The sequence below is a fragment of the Gracilinanus agilis genome, chromosome 2 (genome assembly GCF_016433145.1).
Source record: "Gracilinanus agilis isolate LMUSP501 chromosome 2, AgileGrace, whole genome shotgun sequence".
NCBI classification, from domain to species: Eukaryota; Metazoa; Chordata; class Mammalia; order Didelphimorphia; family Didelphidae; genus Gracilinanus; species Gracilinanus agilis.
The window spans coordinates 18,961,230-18,983,778 of record NC_058131.1 but is presented as its reverse complement, the minus strand read 5'-3'; the positions used below and the strand labels follow the sequence as shown (position 1 = coordinate 18,983,778).

Sequence of the window (22,549 nt, the reverse complement as noted above, 5' to 3'; positions counted from 1 at the left end):
CCATTTCCCTCCCAAATCTCGTAGAACCTCACTTTGTCAACCATTGCTGCCCTCTCCTGCGTCTCTGGCCTACCAAGTGACTCAGCCAGAAGGTACTGTGTGTTGGCTCCAAAGTAGAAGAGCAGTAAGGGCTAGGCAATGGGGGTTAAGTGACTTGGCCAGGGCCACACAGCTAGGAAGTGTCTGAGGCCAGATGTGAACCCAGAACCTCCTATCTCTAGGCCTGGCTCTCAATCTCCTGAGCCACTGAGCTGCCCTGTTGGCTATTTTTTAATGACCAAAGGGGAGGTTCATGGGTTTGAAGTGACGGCTGACACGGGGTCTCATACCTGTTCTTTTGCATGGTGTTGGCAAATATACTGTCTTCATATCTCTGCCGAGCTGCATTGCCACCAAAGCCAAGGAACGTGGCTACGTACACTCTGTACACATGCTCGGTCCGATGGACATCGCAGCCCAGGTTAAATTCGGCAAGTAGATTTTTGGCTACTTCCTCCTGGAAGCACGAGGATTAAAGAAGAAATCTTACTGCCAAGTAGCCTCACCGGGAGAAACAAACAGAGCACGGAGCGCTTTGGTCTGTTTTTCAGTCTTGGCTCCCTCAGAACAAATGGCTCTCGGGCTTTCCGCCTTCCCCAGGGCAGCATTTCAGGCTTCACGGTTCATCCTGCATCAGATGCACGAAGCAGGGCCTGGGGAAGTGCAGCCAAATACTGCTGGGAGAATCAGTGGGCTGGTTTATGGGGAGGTGTGGATATGTGTGCATGTGTGTGTGTGTGTGCATGTGTACACACACACACACACACACACACACACACACACACACACACACACACACAAACACACANACACACACACACACACACACACACACACACACACACACACACACACAAACAAACACACAAAATGAGGAAAGCTTGGCTAGGGACGGAGGGAAGGGCCACCCTGTGCCGCCTGGATTTCTCTGGCATTTTTCATTCGGAAACTCAAACATAGGATGGGTTCTAGACTAAGAAAAGATCATCCACGTTATCCTCCTCATTTACTGGCGGCCACACTGTGCAGCATTCAGTTCTAGATCTGAAAACGGAAACAGGTTTCCTCATGTCCGGCCAGGGCTCTCTACGGCCTCCGGCTCTTTTGCTGCTCGATAGGAACAGCCAGCCGTGACCCAAAGAGCTACAAAAGGGGAACAGAGTGCAGAGCTGTTGCAAGCCATAAATGAAGAGCTTCTCGAGGCCAGATGTCAACCCTAAGTCTGTTCTGAGAAGCAAGAAGTTGTCTACAGCACAACGAATGCAAATCTTTTCCTATTCGTGTTCTTGGATTAAATTCGTCATGCCTTGTTTTATTGTGGCATTAGAAAAAAAGCTTTAAGTACCTGTTGAAAAAAATTAATTGCAGGCAACGACAACAAAATCTTCCAAACCAAGTATTTTTTGACGTCTCTAAACAAAGACTTTAACAAAAAGTGAACAAAACAAAGCAGCTTCCTTCCCTGACCCAAAGCGCCCAGCTCAGCCGGCCGCGCCAGGCTCTTCCGATCAGCCCAGGAACGATGCTTTGAGACTCAGAACACAAAAGCGGATGGAGACACATAAATGAAAACCAAACCAAAAAGAAGGAAATGTGTACAGATAATAACCTGCTGTGAGGAGGCAAAGCTTACACTTTGGGGGACTTCGTACGCTATCTGGGTGGACACTCCGCCCATGTCCAGGATGCCGGCGGTCCTTTTGCGGACGATGGCCGCTTGGCTTTCCCCACCAGGGATGTTCACCTCCACCAGCGCCTCGTCCTCTGGAAAACATGCAGGACACCTTCGTGGGGATCTTGTCGAGAGACCCATCTTGTAGTCGTGATTCATTTAAAGCGGATGAGGTCAGAACTCCCAATTTTAATTTTAAAAAGCGTGTTCTTCCCTAGGAATCACTCTATCGCCCCCCACAGCCCACGTCCGATGGCTTTAGCCGCCCGCTTACCGTCTTCAATGTGCTCAAAGCGCCCGAGGACAAAGTTGATGCCGATCCACGCGTAGACACCTGCGGACATTTCAAAGAGCGGAAAAAGGACGATGACCCAGACGTTAAGTCTGACGTCCAAGTGGAAATCAAGGCCATGATCTATTTGCAGTGCTTAGAAGCCCTTCCAAGAGGAAAACCTGATTTGTTAATGAATCAGATAGTTCCTGATGCGTGTCATGTACCAGGTGATCTGGGTGGGCCACAGGGAAGAGGCCGAAAAAGCCCCCCCGGCCAGAGCAGCCCCCCAGCACGAGGGATCCTGCTGGCCTCGGGCGAGGACGGCCGCCCCCAACACTTACTAGAGAGTGACCGTGGGCCGAGCCTTGGTTTCCTCATCTATAAAATGGGGACACCAAGAGTGTCTGCAAGCTTTCGAGCTTCACACAACCCCAGTCATCTCTCCCCGGCTGGGGTCAGGCCCTAAACAAAGGAAAAGCAACGCGGACACGCGAGCAGCACCGACCGCTCCTCGGGGTAGCCTGTGACTAACGGGCAGAGGAGAGGCAGGACCAGAGCTCTGTGACCAAACACTGCAGAAGCCCCTCTTCCCACGCTTCATTTCAGGCCAGCCTGCGTAGGCCGGCACAGGTCCTGATGGGGCGCCATAACCTCAGGCCTCGGAGGACCGGGCTGTGGGGAGCGCGTGCTTCCTCCTCAGGCGCAGCCTGGGAATGGGCTCCCTCGGCTCCCACGTGATGTGCCTCTCTGTCCTGAGGAAGAGCTCAGCCTCCGGGACAGCCGGCCTCCCTGCTGCCTTTTGTCCCTGGGCCTGACCCCACCCTCTCGGGACCGTGTCCAGCCTTGTGAATGCAGGGCTCCCTCCACACCGCCGTGAAGAACTGGTGCAGCATGACATGAAGAGAACTAAGAACAACTACAATTAAGTTTTTTTAATATTAAGAGGCTCCTGTTTTTAATCACATTCTTTCCTTTTAAGGGCATTCATTCCTTCATATATGAATTCAGAAAAAGAAGTTCTTTATGATCAAAATTATATTTTGCTTCAAAAGTAAAATGAGTGGGGAAAGGAAGGAAGACACTAGCCACAGTGTTGCTAAAAGAAGAAAATGAGAGTCACTGAAGCTTTAAAAAAATGCAAAAAAGGCCCAGGCAAGGTGGCACAGTGGATAGAGTGAGCCCTGGAGTCAGAAGGACCCCAGTTCAAATCCTGCTTTAGACATTTACTAGCTAAGTGGCCCTAGGGAGGTAACTTAATCCTGTTTGCCTCAGTTTCCTCATCTGTGAAATGAGCTGGAGAAGGAAAAGGCAAACCACTCCAAGATCTTTGCCTAGAAAACCCCAAATGGAATTGCAAAGGGTTGAGCAGGACTAATCCCGCCCTCCAAAAATCTTTAAGAGGCAGCAAGGTCACACAATGGATAGAGGGACAGGCCTGGAGTTGGAATGACCTGGGTTCAAATCTGGCCCCAGATGCTTCCTAGTTGTGTGACCCTGAGCAAATCACTTAATTCCATTTGCCTAGCCCTTGCCCTTCTGTTTTAGATTTGTTACTAAGAAAGAAAGGGCTTAGAAAAAATGCATAGAAGAGAATAGAAGGAAGATCAAAGGAAATATTGACAAGCAAGACAGCTATGAAAATTAAGGGGTAAAGCTACTAAGTTCAAAACAGAGATCTGCAGTTTTACCATCGTTCTTTTTCTAGTCTAATTTTTTACATGGAAATGAACATTCTCTTTCTTTAGTGTTTGTTCAGCTCAGGAAACATGGACTTGGGAACTCCTGGTTCTTAAGAGGAGAAAGAAGGAAAAACATAGTAATTACGGGTCTAAATGCCAATGTGGGACATACTAAGAGGGGTTAATAGAACAAATTATAATTGTTATCATTTATAACAACCTATGACAGGGGGCAGCTGGGTAGCTCTGTGGATTGAGAGTCAGACCTAGAGACAGGAGGTCCTAGGTTCAAACCCGGCCTCAGCCACTTCCCAGCTGTGTGACCCTGGGCAAGTCACTTGACCCCCATTGCTGCCCCTTACCACTCTTCCACCAAGGAGCCAATACACAGAAGTTAAGGGTTAAAAAAAACAAACAAACAAACAACCTATGACAGTCACAAACCAGCCCTTCAACCTCAGTTTCTAGCAACCTATCTGCTAACCCCTCTGGGTTCAGTGAAGAGGTCTATAAACTAAGCTATTTGACATTCACACTGTTCACTATTTCATTTCATTCTAAGATAGATTTTTTCCTATTTCTCCAAAAAGCCAAGAGTGGTTGTTCCTGTTCCAGTGATCCAGCCTCTCCCTCAAAAGCTACCCTCCTGGGAGGCTCCAGAAGGCCTCTGATAATTGTCCATCATCAGTCTGGAAAGCTGCAGCTCATACTTTTGTCCAGATCAACTTGAAATCTATTTCCTAAATGACTCCTGTGTGGAAAGAAATGAAACATTTCCCATAACTTGAGAGTCACAAAGTAAATCTGATTCCAGTAGAAGTATGTGTTGGGAAGGAGGCGGTGGTTTCCCCAACATAAAGTTGTAGGGGGTGACATTCAGGGCCTACAATTGTGTAAATAGAATTAGCTCTAGCTCATTCCTAGTTAGACTCGTACTCAACCTAGGCATAGAAATGACGTCACCTTCACCTTCCTCAGTGGGGAGGGGAGACGAGTTACCCACACGTGACAATAAGTAACAAATCGAGAACAAGGGACTGCCCTTTGGGCAGCCCAAATCAGTGTAGAGGCTGCCATTTGTCCACTTGAATTAGAGGTGGACCACAGGAAGTGACGAGAGTCAGGATCTCTTTAAGTAAGTTGGTTACTTCCTGTGGAGGCAGTTCTCGCTCTGAACTTGGTGCTGAAGGACCTCAGCTGAGACCTCAGACAGCTTCTACTCTGAATTGTCACGTGGGGAAGTTAGGCTGACTTCCTTGGCCTAGCTGGGCCACTTCTAAACTCTGCCTTAAGCAGGCACCAGCCTATCTGGTTGTTAGGCCTTCTGGCTTGTAGCTTCATTTATTTAGCCTTTTAACCTTCTCTCTAGTCCAGGCATTCACAGGCCTGGACTAGCCTCTCCCTTTCTCTTTATTCCTATACTCTTACCTTCCTAATTGTAAATAAACTTGCCTCAACTCGATGCTGACTTGGGTCTGATTTAATTACGGAATCAATCTGAACTGTTGATTCCTGGTGGCCACATTTTAAATATATATCTATAAATACCTAAATTTTCCTCTTACACAATGAAGCAGTAAATGAGCTCTGACAGGAACAAAGAGATCAGGAAGTGATCCAGCACTAACCTTCTTGCTTCCCTGAAATAACCTCCGCGTGAGAGCTGGAGAACAGAAAGTCAAAGTGTATTGGGACGTCTGTCAGAAGATCTTCCAATATGGCTTTTTGCTGACTGAAAAGAGAACCCAGATAATGTGGTAAGAGTCGGGCTCGGGGCACAGTCCACACCAGACACCCACAGTGTCTCAGGAAGGCCACCGAGGCCAGCCCCTGCCACTACCAACTTTGTCCTTTACTCTGACGTTGCCGCTCTGGGATTTTTCACTTCTAGGCTGGTACTGAGGCCCAACAAAACTAATCTAAACCCGTCCTTCAAACACCTGAAGGCTGCTAACGTTTCCCCTCGAGACGGCTGTCAAGACCATTGTCAAGTCTCTGCCAACACAAATATATTCAGACCTTTCAACAATTCTGGTGATTCTCTATAAAATTAAAATCCCAAATGGAACAATCTAGACCAAAGGTTCTAAAAGTGAATACTTATAGATAAAAATAATCCAATTGAATGCTCTTTAAGATGAGAATTTTGGGGGGCAGCTGGGTAGCTCAGTGGATTGAGAGCCAGGCCTAGAGACAGGAGGTCCTGGGTTCAAATCCGGCCTCAGACACTTCCCAGCTGGGTGACCCTGGGCAAGTCACTTGACCCCCATTGCCCACCCTTACCACTCTTCCACCTAGGAGCCAATACACAGTATTGACTCCAAGATGAAAGGTAAGGATTTAAAAAAAAAAAAAAAAAGGATGAGAATTTTTAGGTAGACCTTTGTGGTACTACAGTGACAGAGAGATGTACAAATATCCACATTTCCCAGAGCTAAACAGGGGAAGAGGCATATTTTTAATTTTGTTTTCCATTAACCAAAACAAGCTTTATGCCCCTATACCTTATTGAACTTCTGTCCCTCTTTTTCTATATGAAAATGCAAGCATTTCCCATGAATGTTTTAAAAACACATAGTTTTTACTGACATAGTTAGATCCCCTCCCCTCCCTTCTGCTGCCCCCAGCACAGCCTCTGACACCAATAGTTACCTTTCTGGAAGGATTCTCATTCCAGCTGTACAGAGGATATAGAGAGGGGTCTCTTTGTGTTTTGCCCGAGGCACGTGTTCTGCAGCAAAACTCAGAAGTGGAGAAATATAATCGCTGACTTTTTCTGGCGAGGTAGCAAACTCTGATATGCCTGGAGAAAAAGGAACAGTGAGGAGCAGAAATTCCAACTGGGAGGATCTTCTCTTTTGGTATGGCCGTTCTGCAAACTTCCCAGTAGACAGGCTTGTCTCCTAATCGTCAGCTTGCAAAAATCCATTTCTTTACAAGAGTCATTTAAGAGCACAGTGGGCAGCTCAACAGCACAGTGAATAGTGTTAGGCCTGGAGTCAGGAAGATTCCTATTCTAGAGTCAAATGGGGCCTCAGACACTTCCTAGCTACATGGCCCTGGGCACGTGAGATCACTCTGATGGTCTCAGTTTCCTCACATATAAAACGAGCTGGAGAAGGAAATGTTAAACCACCCCTATAGCTTTGCCAAGAAAACTCCAAATGGGATGGCTAATCACTAAGAGCTGGACAGCCACCATAGAATCAGTGTCCAAACTAGAAGGGATCTGAGAAATCATTTTTCCGATGCCCTCATGTACAGATAAACAAGGAGGGCTTATGTGACTTGCCCTTATTTCTACCCCCTTCCCCGATTGACAGTAATATTACTGTAACAGAAAGCAGGCTGCACAAGGGCTTGTATGATTCCTAGCAGGGTGGTGGTTATCTTTCCATAAGAGTCCACCTGCAGTAAAGCTCAAAATACTCATCTCCCACCATGAAGCAGGCTATATAACAAGCCACACCAAGATCTGTCTGGGCAGAGGCAGAAAGGACGACAATCAAAAACTGACAATGATATCTATCTAAAGGCACAGCCATTTTACCAATGTTTTTACTGCTTTAACATTTTACTATTCCCCCTCCTCTATCCTTTGTGAAGACAATTCAATTAAATTCTACTTAGTTCTCAAAGCATTTGCATCGTGACATGAAAGGTCTGAAGATTAATTAAAGCCAGGATGCAAAATTAAGGCAGATCTGGATCTCTGGACCAAATAGCAATAAAAGAGAAGAAAGAGGAGGAGAAAGGATGAAAACTCAGACATGTTTAGAGGTCAGGGGAACCTTTTCTTTTCATTCTTTGTTTTTTCCAATTAGAATATTTTCCATGGTTATATCATGATTCATGATTTTTCCCACTTTTCTTCCCTACCACCTCCCAGAGCTGACAAGCAATTCCACTGGGTTATATACACGTTTCATTGTTCAAAATCTATTTCTAGGTTATTCATATTTGCAATAGAGTGATCTTTTAACACCAAAATCCCAATCACATCCCCATCGAACCATGTGATCAATCCTATGTTTTTCTTCTGTGTTTCTGCTCCCACAGTTCTTTCTCTGGATGTGGATAACATTCTTTCTCATAAGTTCCCCAGTATTGTCCTAAATCATTGCATTGTTGCTAGTAGAAAAGTCTATTGCATTCATACAACGTTCTCCTGGTTCTGCTCCTTTCACTTTGCATCACTTTCTGGAGGTCTTTCCAGTTCACATGGAATCCCTCCAGTTTATTATTCCTTTCAGCAAATAGTATTCCATCACCAAAAGATACCACAATTTGTTCAGTCATTCCCCAATGGAGGGACACCCTCTCATTTTCCATTTTTTTGCCACCACAAAGAGTGCAGCTATAAATATTTTTGTACAAGTATTTCAGGGTAACCCTTTCTTCTGTTTTTTTTTTGTTTTTTTTTTAAGCCAAGAGGGGGGAAAGGCCTTGATCTCCTTCCTGCACAGACAGTTCCTGTGATTTTCACAAAATGAAATTCAAAATACATGTTCCATCAGGAAAAGGAGGCAATGGGGAGATCTGTTACTACCTTGGAATCATTGCACAGGCCTTCTCCAGAAGCACTGAGCATCACAGATCACTTCTGTTACACAGGGTAAAGAATATTTGTTATGTTTAACCCAGTTGAATTGCTTGTCAGCTCCAGGAGGGGGCAGGAAATGGGGTGGGTAAAATCGTGAATCATGTAATCATGGAAAAATATTCTAAATAAATAAATATTTTTTTTACAAAAGAATATTTGTTGCCTCAAATATTCAAGGACTGAAGTCCTTGAACACTGTTACATAATACCAGGAAATTAAAAGTAGGGGGAGGAATGGGGAGAAATTCTGGTTTCTAACATACCTTTTTAACCTTATCAAACATTCTTTGCCTTCCCACACAACATTCCTTCTCCTCTGAAGGGTCCCTGACTTCCTTCAGCTCTGTGCCACCTTTCCTGAGACAAGCCCTGCTGCTGGGGCCTCAGCACATAGGGACATTTTGTCTTCCCAACAGAGAGTAAGCACCGAGGGCAGGCTCTGGTTTTGTCTGTACCCTTGGGCCCTGGCACACAGAAGTGGATGGAGTGAGTTTTCTCAAATGGAAGTTCCCTAGGGTACTAAAGTCACAGGTCCAGTGCCCAGCTTATTATGTAATCAATAGCTGATAGGAGGGAGGGAGGGAGGGAGGGAGAGAGAGAGAGAGAGAGAGAGAGAGAGAGAGAGAGAGAGAGAGAGAGAGAGAGAGAGAGAGTGTGTGTGTTTGCTAAACTTGCTTGGATAGTTTTAAGCTTGTTATGCAGAATGATAATATAAAATTGCTTTACCCTTTAAAGAACCAGCTCATAGTCAAAACAAAATAAATGATAACTACATCATACAGTGGATGAAGCCCATTTTAATTCTTATGGACCATCTGGCTTGGCTTGGAGATGATCAATTTTTTTGCAAAACAGAAATATGCATGTCACTCTCCTAGGCTCGAAGGCCGATCCTATCATATCAATAATCTAACTGATCACAGAGACATTTGTCGTCTCCCATCTCTTAAAATACTGAAAACAGCAGCAACCTGAAAAATGACAAATGTTTCTGTATAATTAGAATTTTTCTCCCCAGGCCTCTAAATCCCAGCATCTCATTTACGTGTTTACCTACGTGCTAATGTAGGGAGGCTATATTTTGATGTAGCCCTGCCTCTCACTCTCTTTTCCCCTGGTCCTGGCTAGGAAAGCTGGCTTTATGCCAGGCAAGAGTATCTACACACGTGGTTTTACTTTTTGTTAGATAATTAGGTTGGAACTTCTATTTCTTCTAGTTTATTTTCTTTCTACTTCAAGTGACTATTAATAACCCTTATAAAATATCATACTTGGAGTTACTGGATATTAATTTAATCTTACATTTCCCAGGATCAGACTAGATTTTTCAAGTGTTTGAAATTTCCATTTGACATTAACAACAGAGGGATGGATAACAAACAGCAAAACGCTCTGATGATTTATCAACCATCAAATGGTGACCGGATAGCTCCTGTGTGCCAGGTTCTGAGACAGAGTGTGAAAACATGCCAGCACAAGCCAGAGTCCTTGTTCTCTGTGAATGTCTAATTCAGATGGGAATGAGACAGAGACATGAGAGGAAGGCTAAGAACCTGAGCTAAGGTGGGACGAGCAGATACCCGATGAGAGCTACGAGAGGCCCAAGAGGTTGTCACTGTGGCTGCTATTACTTAGGAATGTCCAGGCACCGCAAAGTTGGGGGGGTCAGATGGGCCCCTTGGCAAAGAGGCAAGCTGGAGATGGGTCTGGCAAGATGGACTTGTTAGCACCCAGAGAGAAGCAGCAGGGCAGCCAAAGCAAAGGGAAATGCAGACATAAAGAGCATGTTTAAAAGACAGTCAACAGACTCGCCTTTCTGAAGGCTGGGGGTTACACAGAGGAGGAGGGGCTAAGTCTGGAAAGCTACAGTGGGAAGAAGTGTCTGGTACCTTAATAATGTGCTTTATTTTATTCTCTTTGTTAGAATCCCCAAAGTTTTTTGTGAAGTCTATTTTTCACTTTCCAACAGTTCTGAAACTGAAGGAAGATGGTGGCAGGGGCTGAGGCTGGGGAAAAGGGAAGACTGTTGAGGGGATAGCAAAGGACACAAGGTTATGAGCAGAGGGCAAAAGGAACATCTGCCTCCCTCCCTTGGGGAGCCTGGCAAACTGTGCATCAAACCCAAATGCCAGGCAGCAGCAAATAGCTTGGAGAATTGTGGGGAGAAGTTCTGAGTTCTACTGGAAAACCCCAAACTGCCCTGTTCTGGTCAGTCATAAAAGGCCTTTGAGACAGATGTCTCAGGAAAAAAGTGCTTGAGGAAGACGAGGCTCACACCAGTGAGCAAGAGCACTTGGCTGGAATGAGACCAATGAGGAGATTACAGAAGCCCAGCCCAGAGGCACTGAGAGCTTGAACTGAGACGGCATTCGTGGAGACGAAAAAGGACCAAGACCTTACAAAAGACCCGAGGAGACAATTTACCGCCCACATACCTGGTTTTATTTTCATGACCACCGGCTTTCGGTTTTTGTCCCTCATTTGTCTGATATCTAACAGATCATGTGGATTGCCATTGTGCCGGGGCCAGCAATAGACAAAAATCCGAGACCCGCTGCTCCCACAGTCCACTACGATGCCATAATTGATGTGGGGGTTGTTGGTGTCAGTAGCTTCAATGTCAGTCACTCGGGCCAGATACCTAGCAGGAGAAAAACCACCTGATACTTTGGATCTCAAACAGTATATCTTAAAGCTAGTAGAGAATATTCTATAAATAGCAAAGTCCCCGTGAACTTTTAAGCTGCAATAATATCACTAAAAAATTCTTATATAGTCAAATAATTCAAGAGTCAACAGAAAACCAGACATGTCACTACTAAAAAAAAGATCTCTTGGGCTTAACTTGGGCATGCAGATGGCATAATAAGCTACTTGGGATCATCGTACTTTCCTGGGCCAAGCTGTCTTAGTAAGGAATCCAAGTCGTGCCTTATCCTGAACCCAAAGCCCTTTTTGCCTATGAAGTGAGATCTCTATATCCCACCATAAAGGCTCTTACCTGTGAAACTTCTTATCCCGGGACAAGCGCCCATACTTATGTCGTATTATGATGACAGAGAAATACAGCAAAGAAACAGCGGCAGCCAGGATGCCAACGACAACAATCTGGCGCAGGTTGGTGTTCAGAATTCGAGGGCATCCCACTGGGGAGATGCTAAAATGCCAGGAAGCAGGAAACAGGCAGGAGACGCTGATCCTGAAATTCAGAGAGTGCACAATTCAAAGCAGTCTCTCCTAGTACCCAGAGGGACCCTGTGATGTTTCTTTCTAAGCTGCTTCTATTTCCTACCCATGTGTTTGTGCAATAGCATTTTCTGGAGTGTTCATTTTGTTCAATGTAATATCCTCGGTATTAAATCACTTCACTAGAACAACATCATGTTTTCCAGATGTTTTAGGATATTCTAAATATAACAAATGCCAGCAAACATGAATATTCCTATAAACAAAGAAACAAAAAGATACTGTCTCCAAAAATGCTCATCTCTGTTACACAGTTTTAATTTTTAAAAGAATGTAATAAATTCAACACATTAGTTTCAAAGCTGTCCTGACGGCCTATGCTTCTCTATGAAAATCCTTCTGCTGTCTTTTGTGCATTTAAAAAAAAACACCTAGGACATTCTTATTTCTTGTCTTCTTTTGTTGTTATCATTCTCACTAACCACACTCTGCCTTAGTCTCAATCCTCCCCTCCCCTGTGAAGATGGGATTAATCCTACCCTGCCTATTTTTAGATTAAATCACCAAAATTCTCTTAATTCTCAAGTGGGGGAGGTCTGTGACCCACGTGTGCAAGAGTGGGTGACAAATCAGAATCGACTGACTGCCCCCCTAGGCAGTCCTAAGCAAAGCCTTTGTTGTGATTGGGACATGTAAAGTAGAGGAAGGCACAGGAATTGAAGCAAAAGAAGTGCCTTTAAAAGGGAGTTACAACTTCCTATGGGAGAGTTCTTCTTCATTCTTTGGAGTTGGAGTTGGAGACTGCTTACTGGACCTGAGACCTTGGACTTGGTGAGACTGTTCTTAAATCTCTCCCTCTGAGCTATCACTTGGCCAGTGAAAAAGACTGACTCCTTTTTCTGAAGGGACTCTCCTCTTAAGAGAGGCTTCGTGCCTGAAGCCTTTGCTTTATTCATCTCTGGCCCTTGGCTTAAGGCTGAGGCCCCTCTCGCTGAGGACTAATTAGTCCTGCCTGAGTTGAGCCAGGGGCCAGAACAAAATACTTAGCATGTCAGGTTAGATATCTTGCCCTATCCTCTCTCTGATTTTCTTACTTTCACTCTCTCTTCCTATCTGTAAATAAAACACCATAAAAGTCATTCTAACTTGCGTTTTTTTAAATTTGGAATTGAGTAATCAATTCCTGGCAACCAAAACTCTTTAATATTTAGCCCCACCATGATTTTCCCCCTTAACAGTTTGGAGACCACGTCAGTTGTGATGGGTACCCTCAATCTCCCTCAAATTTCCTGGAGGTACTAGCCTCCTGAGGGGCCCCTTGATTGGGAGGGGGCCTTGTGGCTAAAACCCTTGTTAATTGGCCTTTAGGCTCTCTGGCTGGGGCTCCGGAGCTCTGCCAGAGTAAAGTCAGGGCTTGAGCACATAGTCTAGCTCGTTAAACTAGATTTCTTACTCTGCCCTCTTCCTCAAATTTTCTTGACTTTTCCTTTACTTTTGTTACTGTTCCAAAGTCAGCTTTTTAATAGCTTGTTTTGGGTCTATGATTCACATCTGCTAGATCGAGGTAAGTTCAAACATTTTTTTCCCTCTTCCCCTCCCTTAAAACAAAAACCCTCCTCTGTAAAAAGGAAGCATCATCAAGGAAGACATGGCCACCTCCTGGCCATGTCTCATTCTGCATCTCTAAGCTATCCCCTCTCTGCCAGGAGGTGGGGAGGATGTTTCATTCTTGGTCCTCTAGAATCATGGTGGGTGATAGCTTTCACGAGGAACCTTAAGACCTTCAAAGTTCTTTTTCCTGCATAATGTTGTAGCCGTTGCATAAACTATTCCCTTGGTTCTGTTCACTTTTTCTGCAATGGCTTATACGAATTTTCTCCAGTCTCTCTGAATCCATACCATCTGTCATTTCTTATAGCATACTACTATTTCATTATGTTCAGATATCACAATTTCTTAATTTATCTCTTATTATTATTATTATTCCCTTAGTTCATAGTTCTTGGTGACAACAAAAAAGATGCCATTTGTTTTTTTAAAGACTCCACTAAGACAACCTTATATTTAAACATTTTTGTCCCATCCTTATATGAGGATGTTGAGGCAAAGAAAAAAGTATAATTATTCAGGACCGAACCACGAATTAACAGACAGAATAAAAATTCTATTTAGTACTTAGCTCAGGTGATAACACTGACTTAGCCAAGGATGCCATTTTTAGTTTTAAAAAAGCCAATTCCTACATTCTCCCCTTTAAACATAATTTTCTAGTATCTCACATACACAGAAACCTTTATCTCAAATGGGCTTCACTACCTGTGGGAAGAAGATCCCTGGAAACTAAGAAATCTACATCCACATCAAGGATCGTTCCATTACTCTCAGTACAATAACCAACATACACATATCTCATGTATAGGAAAGAAACAAGAATTTATTAAGCATGTACTTATGTGATGGCCACTGTGCCACATGCTTTACAAATATCTCATTTGAGCTTTCACTCATTGGGTAGGTGCTATAATTAGTCCCATTTTATAGGTGAAAAAACTGAGGAAGAGGTAAGGTAATCTGGCCCTCATTCAGCTGTCACCCAGCTAGTGTCTAAGGCCAGATTTGAAGTTGGGTCTTCCCAAGTGTAGGCCCAGCACTCTCCCCCCATGGCTTCCGAGCTACCTCTCCGAAGGGGTGTGGTGAGGAGCACCCTTATATAGACGGTGGGGTGATTACTACTGGGCATCCCCTAACAGCACTGCTAAACGGATCCACAGCCCAACTGTCATCCTCCCAGATAAGTCTCAGGTCTCAGAGCAAGGCTCCATCTCCCCCTGGGAGGCCTAGGGATGAGCCTCTAAGACAAGCAATTCAAGCCCTCTCTAACGTGTTTTCCTCAATATTATCACTGGAGAATCAATCGAGTCCGCCAGCTGTGTGCAGCTCTGGGAGGAGAGTTTCCCAAGGACCCCGGGGGGGCATGTGACATGACTACTGCCCCCAAGTGTGGGGCACGCTCTCCTCCCAGAAGGATATACGTCGTCAGCGGCGGGGGGTGGCTATGGGGAAGAAGGGAACCGAGTAACTCCATCAACCCCCCCCTTAGAGTAACCTGTGAGGCAACAAGTATTCCTCGGCAGACACATAGTAACCGTGTGCCTGTTATCAAGTGAAACATTAGACCATGAAGTCTGCTTTTCATTTTGACTCTGTACCCTCAAGCCCAAACAGAGCTTTCCAAGGAGCGGAGTCTGAATAAAACCTGAGGAAGCGGCAGAGAGAGCTACGGCGGACTGAAGCCTGAAGCTGGCTAACGATTTTTAGGCTAACAGTACAACAGGCACTTGTGAACCACAAAAGTACATTTAAAATGACTTTAATAACTGAGATTTAACCACCCAGGATATAAGAATAACAAAGCCATCAGCCTAAGTCATCCTTCCGAATTAGGAAGAGTTCTGACGACGCTCTACAGCCTCCGGTCACTCCTTTCATAACGGAGACCTGTAGGGCGAGAGCAGAGCACCAGGAGGGGCTGAGCCGAGGGGCAGAACAGGCTACGAGAAGGGAAGGGCTTGTGCAAAGTTTTGGCATGAAACAGGAGCCTTCCATCCCCTTCTTTCCCTCTATCCTCTGTTTTAGGGCCTCTCCTCTTGGCCAAACTGGAGACATCAGAACGTATGGCCTGCCCTGACACGAGCCCCACGCAAGGCAGGGCCACTCCCAGGCCATCTCACTGCTCTCTTGACCCATCGCTGGTGCGTCTCAGGGGACAAACTTGCGAGCTCCTCCAATGGAGGGGATGCCAAACCCTTCGGTGCCACTCACCTCCCCATGCTGAGATTCTCTGCTGGCACCGAGGATGATCAGTAGTTGAAAGCAAACCAAGGCTCCCGGTCTCAGCCGTTTCAATGCTCGGGCACAAAATCCGTTGGGCACCCACAGAGCCAAAATCTCCCTGTTCCTGGAGAGGAGAGAGAGATGGCGCAGTTAAAGTGACCTTCCACAAACTCCCCTTATCAAGTACTGGTTACAGTTCCTGAAAATGCCCCCCGGCTCCAGGGGATCACATTAGAGCAGCCCACTGCTGACCGTATCTTACGGCCAACGGACCGGGAGAAGGTAAGCTGTTGGGCACTAGTTCAGTGCGTCCTGGCCCAAAGAACTTTGGTGCCGATAGCAGGTAATCAGCAAACGACTGAGGGGGCCCACAGGACATACAGCGCTGAGTCTGGAGATGAAAGACTCACCCACACTTGGGGACTGTGTGGCACTGGGCAAATCACTGCCTCAATTTCCTCATTTGTAAAATGGGAATAATAGCCTCAGGGTTATTGTGATCAAATGAGATAATAATTGTAATCGGCTTACCACAGAGGCTGGTATGTAATAAGTGTCATGTAAACGTTCATTTTATTACTCTTACTAGCAGTTTTTTAGAAAGCCGGACAAGGGCATCATTCAAAGCATAAAAATACCTTATGTTACTAAAGGGAGAGTTTAGGGAGGAAGACTATTTACCTTAAAGGAATTAGGAACAAAAAATCAAGGGACATCTCTTGGTCTTAGGCACTCATGACAGATAAAAAACATTCTCACTGACCAGTAAGTTTGTATTCTAGTAAGCAAATGACCACGAGATATACCGTGAAGCCTGATGTCTGGGATCCAGAGGAAGCTCTCAGCTCAGGAAAAATGTTTGCTGATGATCTTGTTATCTAACTGCACCCGAGTGCTTCTGATGACAACCACATGTGACCGAGTGATGCCAGTGCCAGTCCCTGATGCCCAACATGTCCCTCAGGCACAGCAGAGAAAGGCAATCTATAAAAACACTACAAAGAGAGAACTGCTCCTTAGGTGGCATTCCTAAGCTTACTGGGCAACAGCTGTACTGCACCAACCACAAAACACACCACTTGGGAGGAAGCACAGATAAAAGTCACAATTAGGGGGCAGCTGGCTGGCTCAGTGGATTGAGAATCAGGCCTAGTGATGGGAGGTTCTAGGTTCAAATCTGTCTTCAGACACTTCCTAGCTGTGTGACCCTGGGCAAGTCACTTGACCCCCATTGCCCACCCTTACCACTCTCTTCTGCCCTGGAACCAATACACAGTATTGATTCTAAGATAGAAGGTGAGAGTTTAAAGAAAACACAAAAAATAGGCCCAACCCACTTCAAACTCAGGACAGTCAAACCCAGTTCTTCTTGAACCTTCTGCTATGAGTTGCCATGTGGAAAGCTGTCCACTCCTACATCTCCCCAAAGAGGAAGGTTCCATTTTGGTTTGGTTTTTCTGCTTCTTCTATCTCATAATTAATCATTAACCAAATATCGCCATTTCTTCCTCTTTTACATTCTCCATTTCTACAGCCCCAAAAGAAGTGCAGGACATTATTATCTCGTGCCAATTCACAGTAAGAGCTTCCTAGCTGCTGGTCACCCTATCTCCCATCACCACAGCTAAGTGCATCTTCCTAAAACGCTGCCATCATCACACCATTCACCAGCTGGAGAAGCCACAGTGACTCCCCAATGCTTAGGGGGCAGAGGCAAGTTTATCCACTTGGTATCCAAAGTCTTCTCAGATACCTCATCTTTCAATCTTCCTCTTACTACGCTATGCTCCAGGGAGACCAAATTCCTGGCCACCTCCCATGCGTGTCCTTCTCTCTTTTGTAAACACTGTTCTCTGGAATCTGAAATGCCACCATCACTCTGCCTCCTCCTTTTCTTCTGCCAGCCCCAACCCCCCCCACTTCCTTTAAGGTCCAGGTCAACACATACCTCCCCCCAAGAAATAACTTCTGAACAATTCTGTCTTATATATTGGATGTTTCTGCTCTTTTTGCTTTGTTTATGCCGTAGGTTCACATACTCGATTCTCTCTGGCCCTTATAAAGGTTGCCTGGTGACAATTAAACAACAATGACAATGTCATGTCTTTTCCTAATAACAAGTATTCACAATTATGAGGCACTTTAGGGTTTCAAGTCTGACGTTCAAAGAGGTTTAAAGACTTGTCCAAAGTCATATGAAAGAATGCTCTAAATCACTAAATAATTACAGAAATGCAAATCAAAACAACTCAGATATCATCTCATAACTATCAGACCAGCTAAAATGATAAACGGGCAAAATGACACGTGGAAAAATGGGGACATTAACATACTCTTGGTGGAACTGTGAATAGATCCAAACATTTTGAGAACAATCTGGAATTCTGCCCAGAGAATTATAAATCTGTCTATACCCTCAGACCCAGCAATACTCATCAATTGGGGAACAGCTGAACAAGCTGTGCCGTATAATCGTGATGAAATACTTCTGCACTGTAAGAAATGATAAATAAGCTAATTTAAAAACAATTTGGAAAGACCTACATACATGAAATAACAAAAAACAAAATGAGTAGAATCCACAGAAAATTATATACAGCTATAGAATTAATGTTTAAAGGATAACTTGTGAATGTCCACCTCCAGAGAAAGAACTGATAAACAGATATACAAAAGATAAAATATGTGTGTGTGTGTGTGTGTGTACATATACATACATACACAGATATTTTTTTGTCTGGTGATGCCTTCTGCAGTGTGAGGAGGGGAGAAAGGACTGTGATACATGGAAATTTTTTATGTAAAAAAAATTAAAGACTTGTTCAAAGCCACAGCTCATTGGAAACTGCTTAGGGTGGGGCCAGGGTCCCATTCCAGCTCTTGGGCCTGACTTGAAGGACAGGATTATTTCATTCATTTTATAACTCTCATCAGGGCCCCCCCAGGGCTACACTTTTCTAGAATAGGTGCTCGATAACTTCTGGTTGAATTAAGTATCAGCACATGATTTCCTATATGTTCATCTGCAGGTGGTTAACTACCTACATAGACATATGAATACAAAATCAGGCAGCTCCAGAAAAATCTCATTTCATTTTATAATTCCGGCAATTCAATAGCCAGAAATAGCCCAAATGACAATAATTCAAGACAGAACAAGGTATGATCCTTTGAAAGTTTTCCAAGGCTGAAAAAAAATTTTACTTTCATGAAACCAAGCAAAATAAAAGGCTGTAATGTGAGATTAAACGAGAATTTAGACTCTTGAAAGGGACCATCTTCAGATTATCTGCTAACATGGACATTTCTTAATTGCAAAACTTTCCCTTTTAAAACACTTTCACTGTACAATATTCTGCACCCTGAAATTTCAGTCTAAATTTGCCAAGAAGAAAACTGTGGCCATTAAGCATAGCAAAAACATCCCTCAAATTCCCGATTTCTATGTATAGTTTTCCATTTTAAAAATGATTTTGATGTGAACTTATAACAAAAATTCTACCTCTGTAGTTCCCGCTAAAGATCAGGTGTTGTTGGGCTAAAGTCACCAGGCTGCTAAGCTGTGCTGGGGACATTTTCAACTATCACTTTCCCCTCTGTGGGTTCTCCCTAGAGCAGGCATGCCAGCGTGTAAGAGAGGAGGCTGTGGTGACACCATCTGGCTGGCTCAGGTACAAAGCCAGTAGCCAAGGAAGGCTAAGAGTCAAAGAGGATCTTGGTCTGGCGAGCCAGCCTGAGTTGTCTGGCTTTGTAGCAGTGGAGAAGGCAAGGTCATCCTGGATGAGTTCTGGACTGGACATCAGGCGATCTCATCTGCCTTTGGAAACCTCCCTGTCCTGTTCTAGGTAATAGTTTACTAAGTCAGAAAATGAAGATGGCATGGAAGATATGACTGTGGGGTTCCCTTCAGAAGCAGCAGGGTAGAGTAATGGGAAAAGCGCTGGCCCAGGAGGCAACGAGGCACACTTCTTAAAGCCGTCTGCTTGGAGCTCTGAATAGAGACAAATGTAAAATGATGCCAGGGCTGGTGTAGTTATAGCCACCCAGGGGACAAGATAAAGCACAGAAATACAAAATACCTCAGGAGGGGAAGGGCACTGATAAGGAAGGTGATCAAGGGCCTTCCAGTAGGAGACATCAAATGAACCGGGCCTTGAAAGCAAAAGAGGGGCACCAAGAGGCAGCAGCAAGGAAGGAGTTACATTCTACACATGACCACCACCAGCCTGCACTCAGGCAAGGAAAGAGCAGAGGGAATGCCAGGCACACTAAATCAGTTTAGTGGGAATGCTAAGTACGTGAAATCCTTGTCTTTCCAAAATCAATCTGAAGATTGCATCTCGATAGTGAGGCAATGTGATGAAGTGACATTAATTAGTAGCTCTGTAAAGAGAGGTGGGAGGCAGCCTGTGAGGGTTTGGAATGTGAAAATAGAAGCACTTGGGAGCTACTGAAGATTTCTGAGCAGAAGGGCATAGGCTGGGTGCACCGTAGAGGTAACAAAGTCAGGAAACCTGCTGGGATGCCATTAAAAGTCCAGGCAAGAGGTAAGGATAGGCTGGGGGCTGTGTCAGTGGAGAAAAGGCATGGATACAAGAGACTGTCAGCAACCAGACTTGACAACTAAATGTGATGTGAAGGGCAAAGGAATGGGAGGCAGAGGAATGCCCTGGCTGTAAACCATGGCAACTGGAAAGGCGAGGGGGCCCATACCAGAGACAGGGAAGGCCAGAGGTGGGGAGGCTTTTCAGGGAAACAAGAGATCTGTTTCTGACAGGTTAAATTTGAGATGCCTTTGGGGCATTTAAGTAGAGGATAAGGAATGGGCGGCTGGCCAAGTGAGATGAGCGCCCAGGGAGAGCAGGGCTAGGAATACAGATTAGGGAGGAATCTGCGTAAAGATAATAATCAGATCCACAGGGGCTAACTGGACCATCCAGAAAGTCGGGATAGAGAGGGATCCAAGTCCAGGGAACAGTCTTGGGAGAAGAGCCAAGCTTAACTGAACAAGGAGGGGGGAGACCAAGACAGAGCAACATCACAGAAGCCACAAGAGGACACAGAAACCAGGAAGAGAGAACGGTCAACAGTAAACTGAGAAGCTGACTGACTGCCCAAAGCCGGTAAGATGCTGTTGGCCACTTAGAGAGAGTAGTCTAAGCCCTGGTTCACCACTAACTTGGCAGAACTGCATTAACTCTTCTGGGTCCCAGCTTCCTCAGGTGTACAATGAGGGGTGTGGAGTGGAGTTTTAATTCTGCTACCAGCTCTCATTTTCCTCCCTATTACTTGTCTTGAAATAGAAGCCCAGGGTACTGGAAGAATCACCAAATCTCATAATCTGAATAATATAATCATATGAATAAATAATAATAAGCTCTGGAGGGGAAGCTGTGGGAACAAATGGGTGTCATCCTACCTCCCTGAGCCTCATGACTGCTGTGGTTACTATTGCTCTTGGTATCTCTTCATTTATGAAACAGCGATACTAATACTAAGTGCTCTCTCTCTGGGAAGTTGGAAGAAAAGGGTCCAGTCAACAAATGTGGGCTCTTAGAATTAATTTAGAAAAACCAAGTGAAATGGATTCCTTCAAGTAATACCAGGGTTGAAAAACATCCCAATCCCTACACCACTGGGTCATGGAACTGCTTTTAAATCTTAAAGTGTTAAAAAAAAATACAAGTTATTATTATTACTATATTGTGATGCTTCTCTAGTGTATCTGTTTAATAACTGCTGGTTACTAAATTTCCTCTGGCAAAGGAAGCCTTTCATTAGGGCACATCCCTTTGCTTTTATTTTATTTTATTTTCAAAGCCTTTACCTTCTGCTCTGGAAGGGCTAGCCATGTGTCTGTGGTCGGATTTGATCTCCAGGCCTGGCTCTCTACCCACTGAACCATCCAGCTGCCCCCCTCCCTTGATTTTATAACCTGGCTCTCTGGGGAGGGCAAACGCTCAGTGACTTGACCTGATCTGCACTAGGATTAAATCACCTCCACAACCTCTCCGGGTCCTCCTGGTCTAGAGTTCCTCTGGAGGAACAGTAAGGTCCAGAGGCCAGAGTTCAAAGCCCTGAGTTCGAATTGTGCCCGTACCACAGCCAGGCTAGGTTCGGGTCCTAGTGCCCGAAAGCAGCTGGTCAGCTGTCCCTTACACCCCGCCCCCCACACCCCCCCAGATCTGTCCCTTCCATCCCTAGCGCTGTCTGTGGCCCAGGCTCCGGTAATGCCACGGGCCTCAGTTTCCTCATCCGTAGATGGAGATGACAAGCCCTGCTCAGGGAGGCTGGGAAAAAGCGCAGACAGGTCAGAGGGTGGGGGCACCGTGCAGAGAGCGCCGGCCCAGAGTCGAAGAGCCGAGTTCGAGTTCTGCGGCCCCCGGAGACCCCGCGCTCCCCTCAGGCCCTTGGTATCCGGCGGGCCGCGGAGCGGGAGTGGGCAGCGGGGAAAGCCGAGGCTCCAAAGCCAGACGGGAGGGGGAGGGGGAAGGGGAGAGAAGCGTGACAACTACCGAGGTGTCTCGGGCCGGGCAGTCCTGCGCCCCGCAGGCCCCGGGGGCGCCCGACAGACGGACAGACGTTAACCACCGCCCACCCGGCCTCACCTGCACGGTCGCCCCGCCTCCGCGGCAGGGCCCCGGGGAACAGGGCACAGCGGGCCCCGCGCATCTCGGCCCCGGGCGGTTCCGAACGCAGCGCCCGGGACCCGCCTCCTTCCAGCGGCCGCGCTTCCGGAGCCGGCGCAGCAACCCTCCGCTCCTCCTGAGACAGCCGCGGCCCACGGCGACCGCGTCAGCGCCACGTCACGGCGCAGCACACGCACGAGCGCACGACAGGAGGCGGGAGCAAGGCGGTGAGGGCCTTGGATTGGGAGGAGACTAAGACTTCTCGGGGGGCTGTGGGCGGGGCCTGCGCACAGGGGGCGTGGCCTTTCCTAGTGGGCGGAGCCCACGGGTGATAGGGGCGGGCCTCGGGCTCCCACTGCTACGTGGACTCGGCTCCTATTTCCCTGCGGTGAGCCTTGTCCTAGAACGACTGGCTCCCGGGAGAGCCAGCGTGGCAGGTGGGGACCGAGGCCAGCAAGGTGACCTTGGGCTAGTCACTAGGGCCTAAGCAGAGGAGCCGCAGATAATCTGCAGTGGAGGAGAAAGCTGTCCACCTGCTGGGGGTTCCCCACCCCCAAACCCCACAGTCTTGGTCCCTTACAAATTTAAAGGGCATTAACAGTCTGTCTGGCGAATACTGCTCTATTTGGGGAG

The 22,549-nt window shown here is 46.0% G+C and overlaps 1 protein-coding gene across 2 annotated transcripts in view; it reads right to left on the bottom strand.

Annotated features, from left to right (window-relative positions):
* The window catches only part of ENTPD4 (ectonucleoside triphosphate diphosphohydrolase 4), a 28,339-nt gene extending 6,327 nt beyond the window's left edge, over positions 1 to 22,012 (bottom strand). Inside the window, exons 1-9 of one of the 2 annotated variants that reach the window (XM_044663017.1) lie at positions 21,896 to 22,012; positions 15,276 to 15,411; positions 11,269 to 11,466; positions 10,703 to 10,908; positions 6,317 to 6,467; positions 5,293 to 5,396; positions 1,986 to 2,045; positions 1,649 to 1,803; positions 330 to 496 (exon numbers count right to left, since the gene is read on the bottom strand). In XM_044663017.1, the coding sequence (XP_044518952.1) occupies positions 330 to 496; positions 1,649 to 1,803; positions 1,986 to 2,045; positions 5,293 to 5,396; positions 6,317 to 6,467; positions 10,703 to 10,908; positions 11,269 to 11,466; positions 15,276 to 15,283 (1,049 nt within the window). In that variant the 5' untranslated portion in view covers positions 15,284 to 15,411; positions 21,896 to 22,012. The remainder of the gene's footprint in view (positions 1 to 329; positions 497 to 1,648; positions 1,804 to 1,985; positions 2,046 to 5,292; positions 5,397 to 6,316; positions 6,468 to 10,702; positions 10,909 to 11,268; positions 11,467 to 15,275; positions 15,412 to 21,895) is intronic. The other variant, XM_044663018.1, reaches the window with a different exon arrangement.
* Between the last annotated feature and the right edge of the window lie 537 nt (positions 22,013 to 22,549).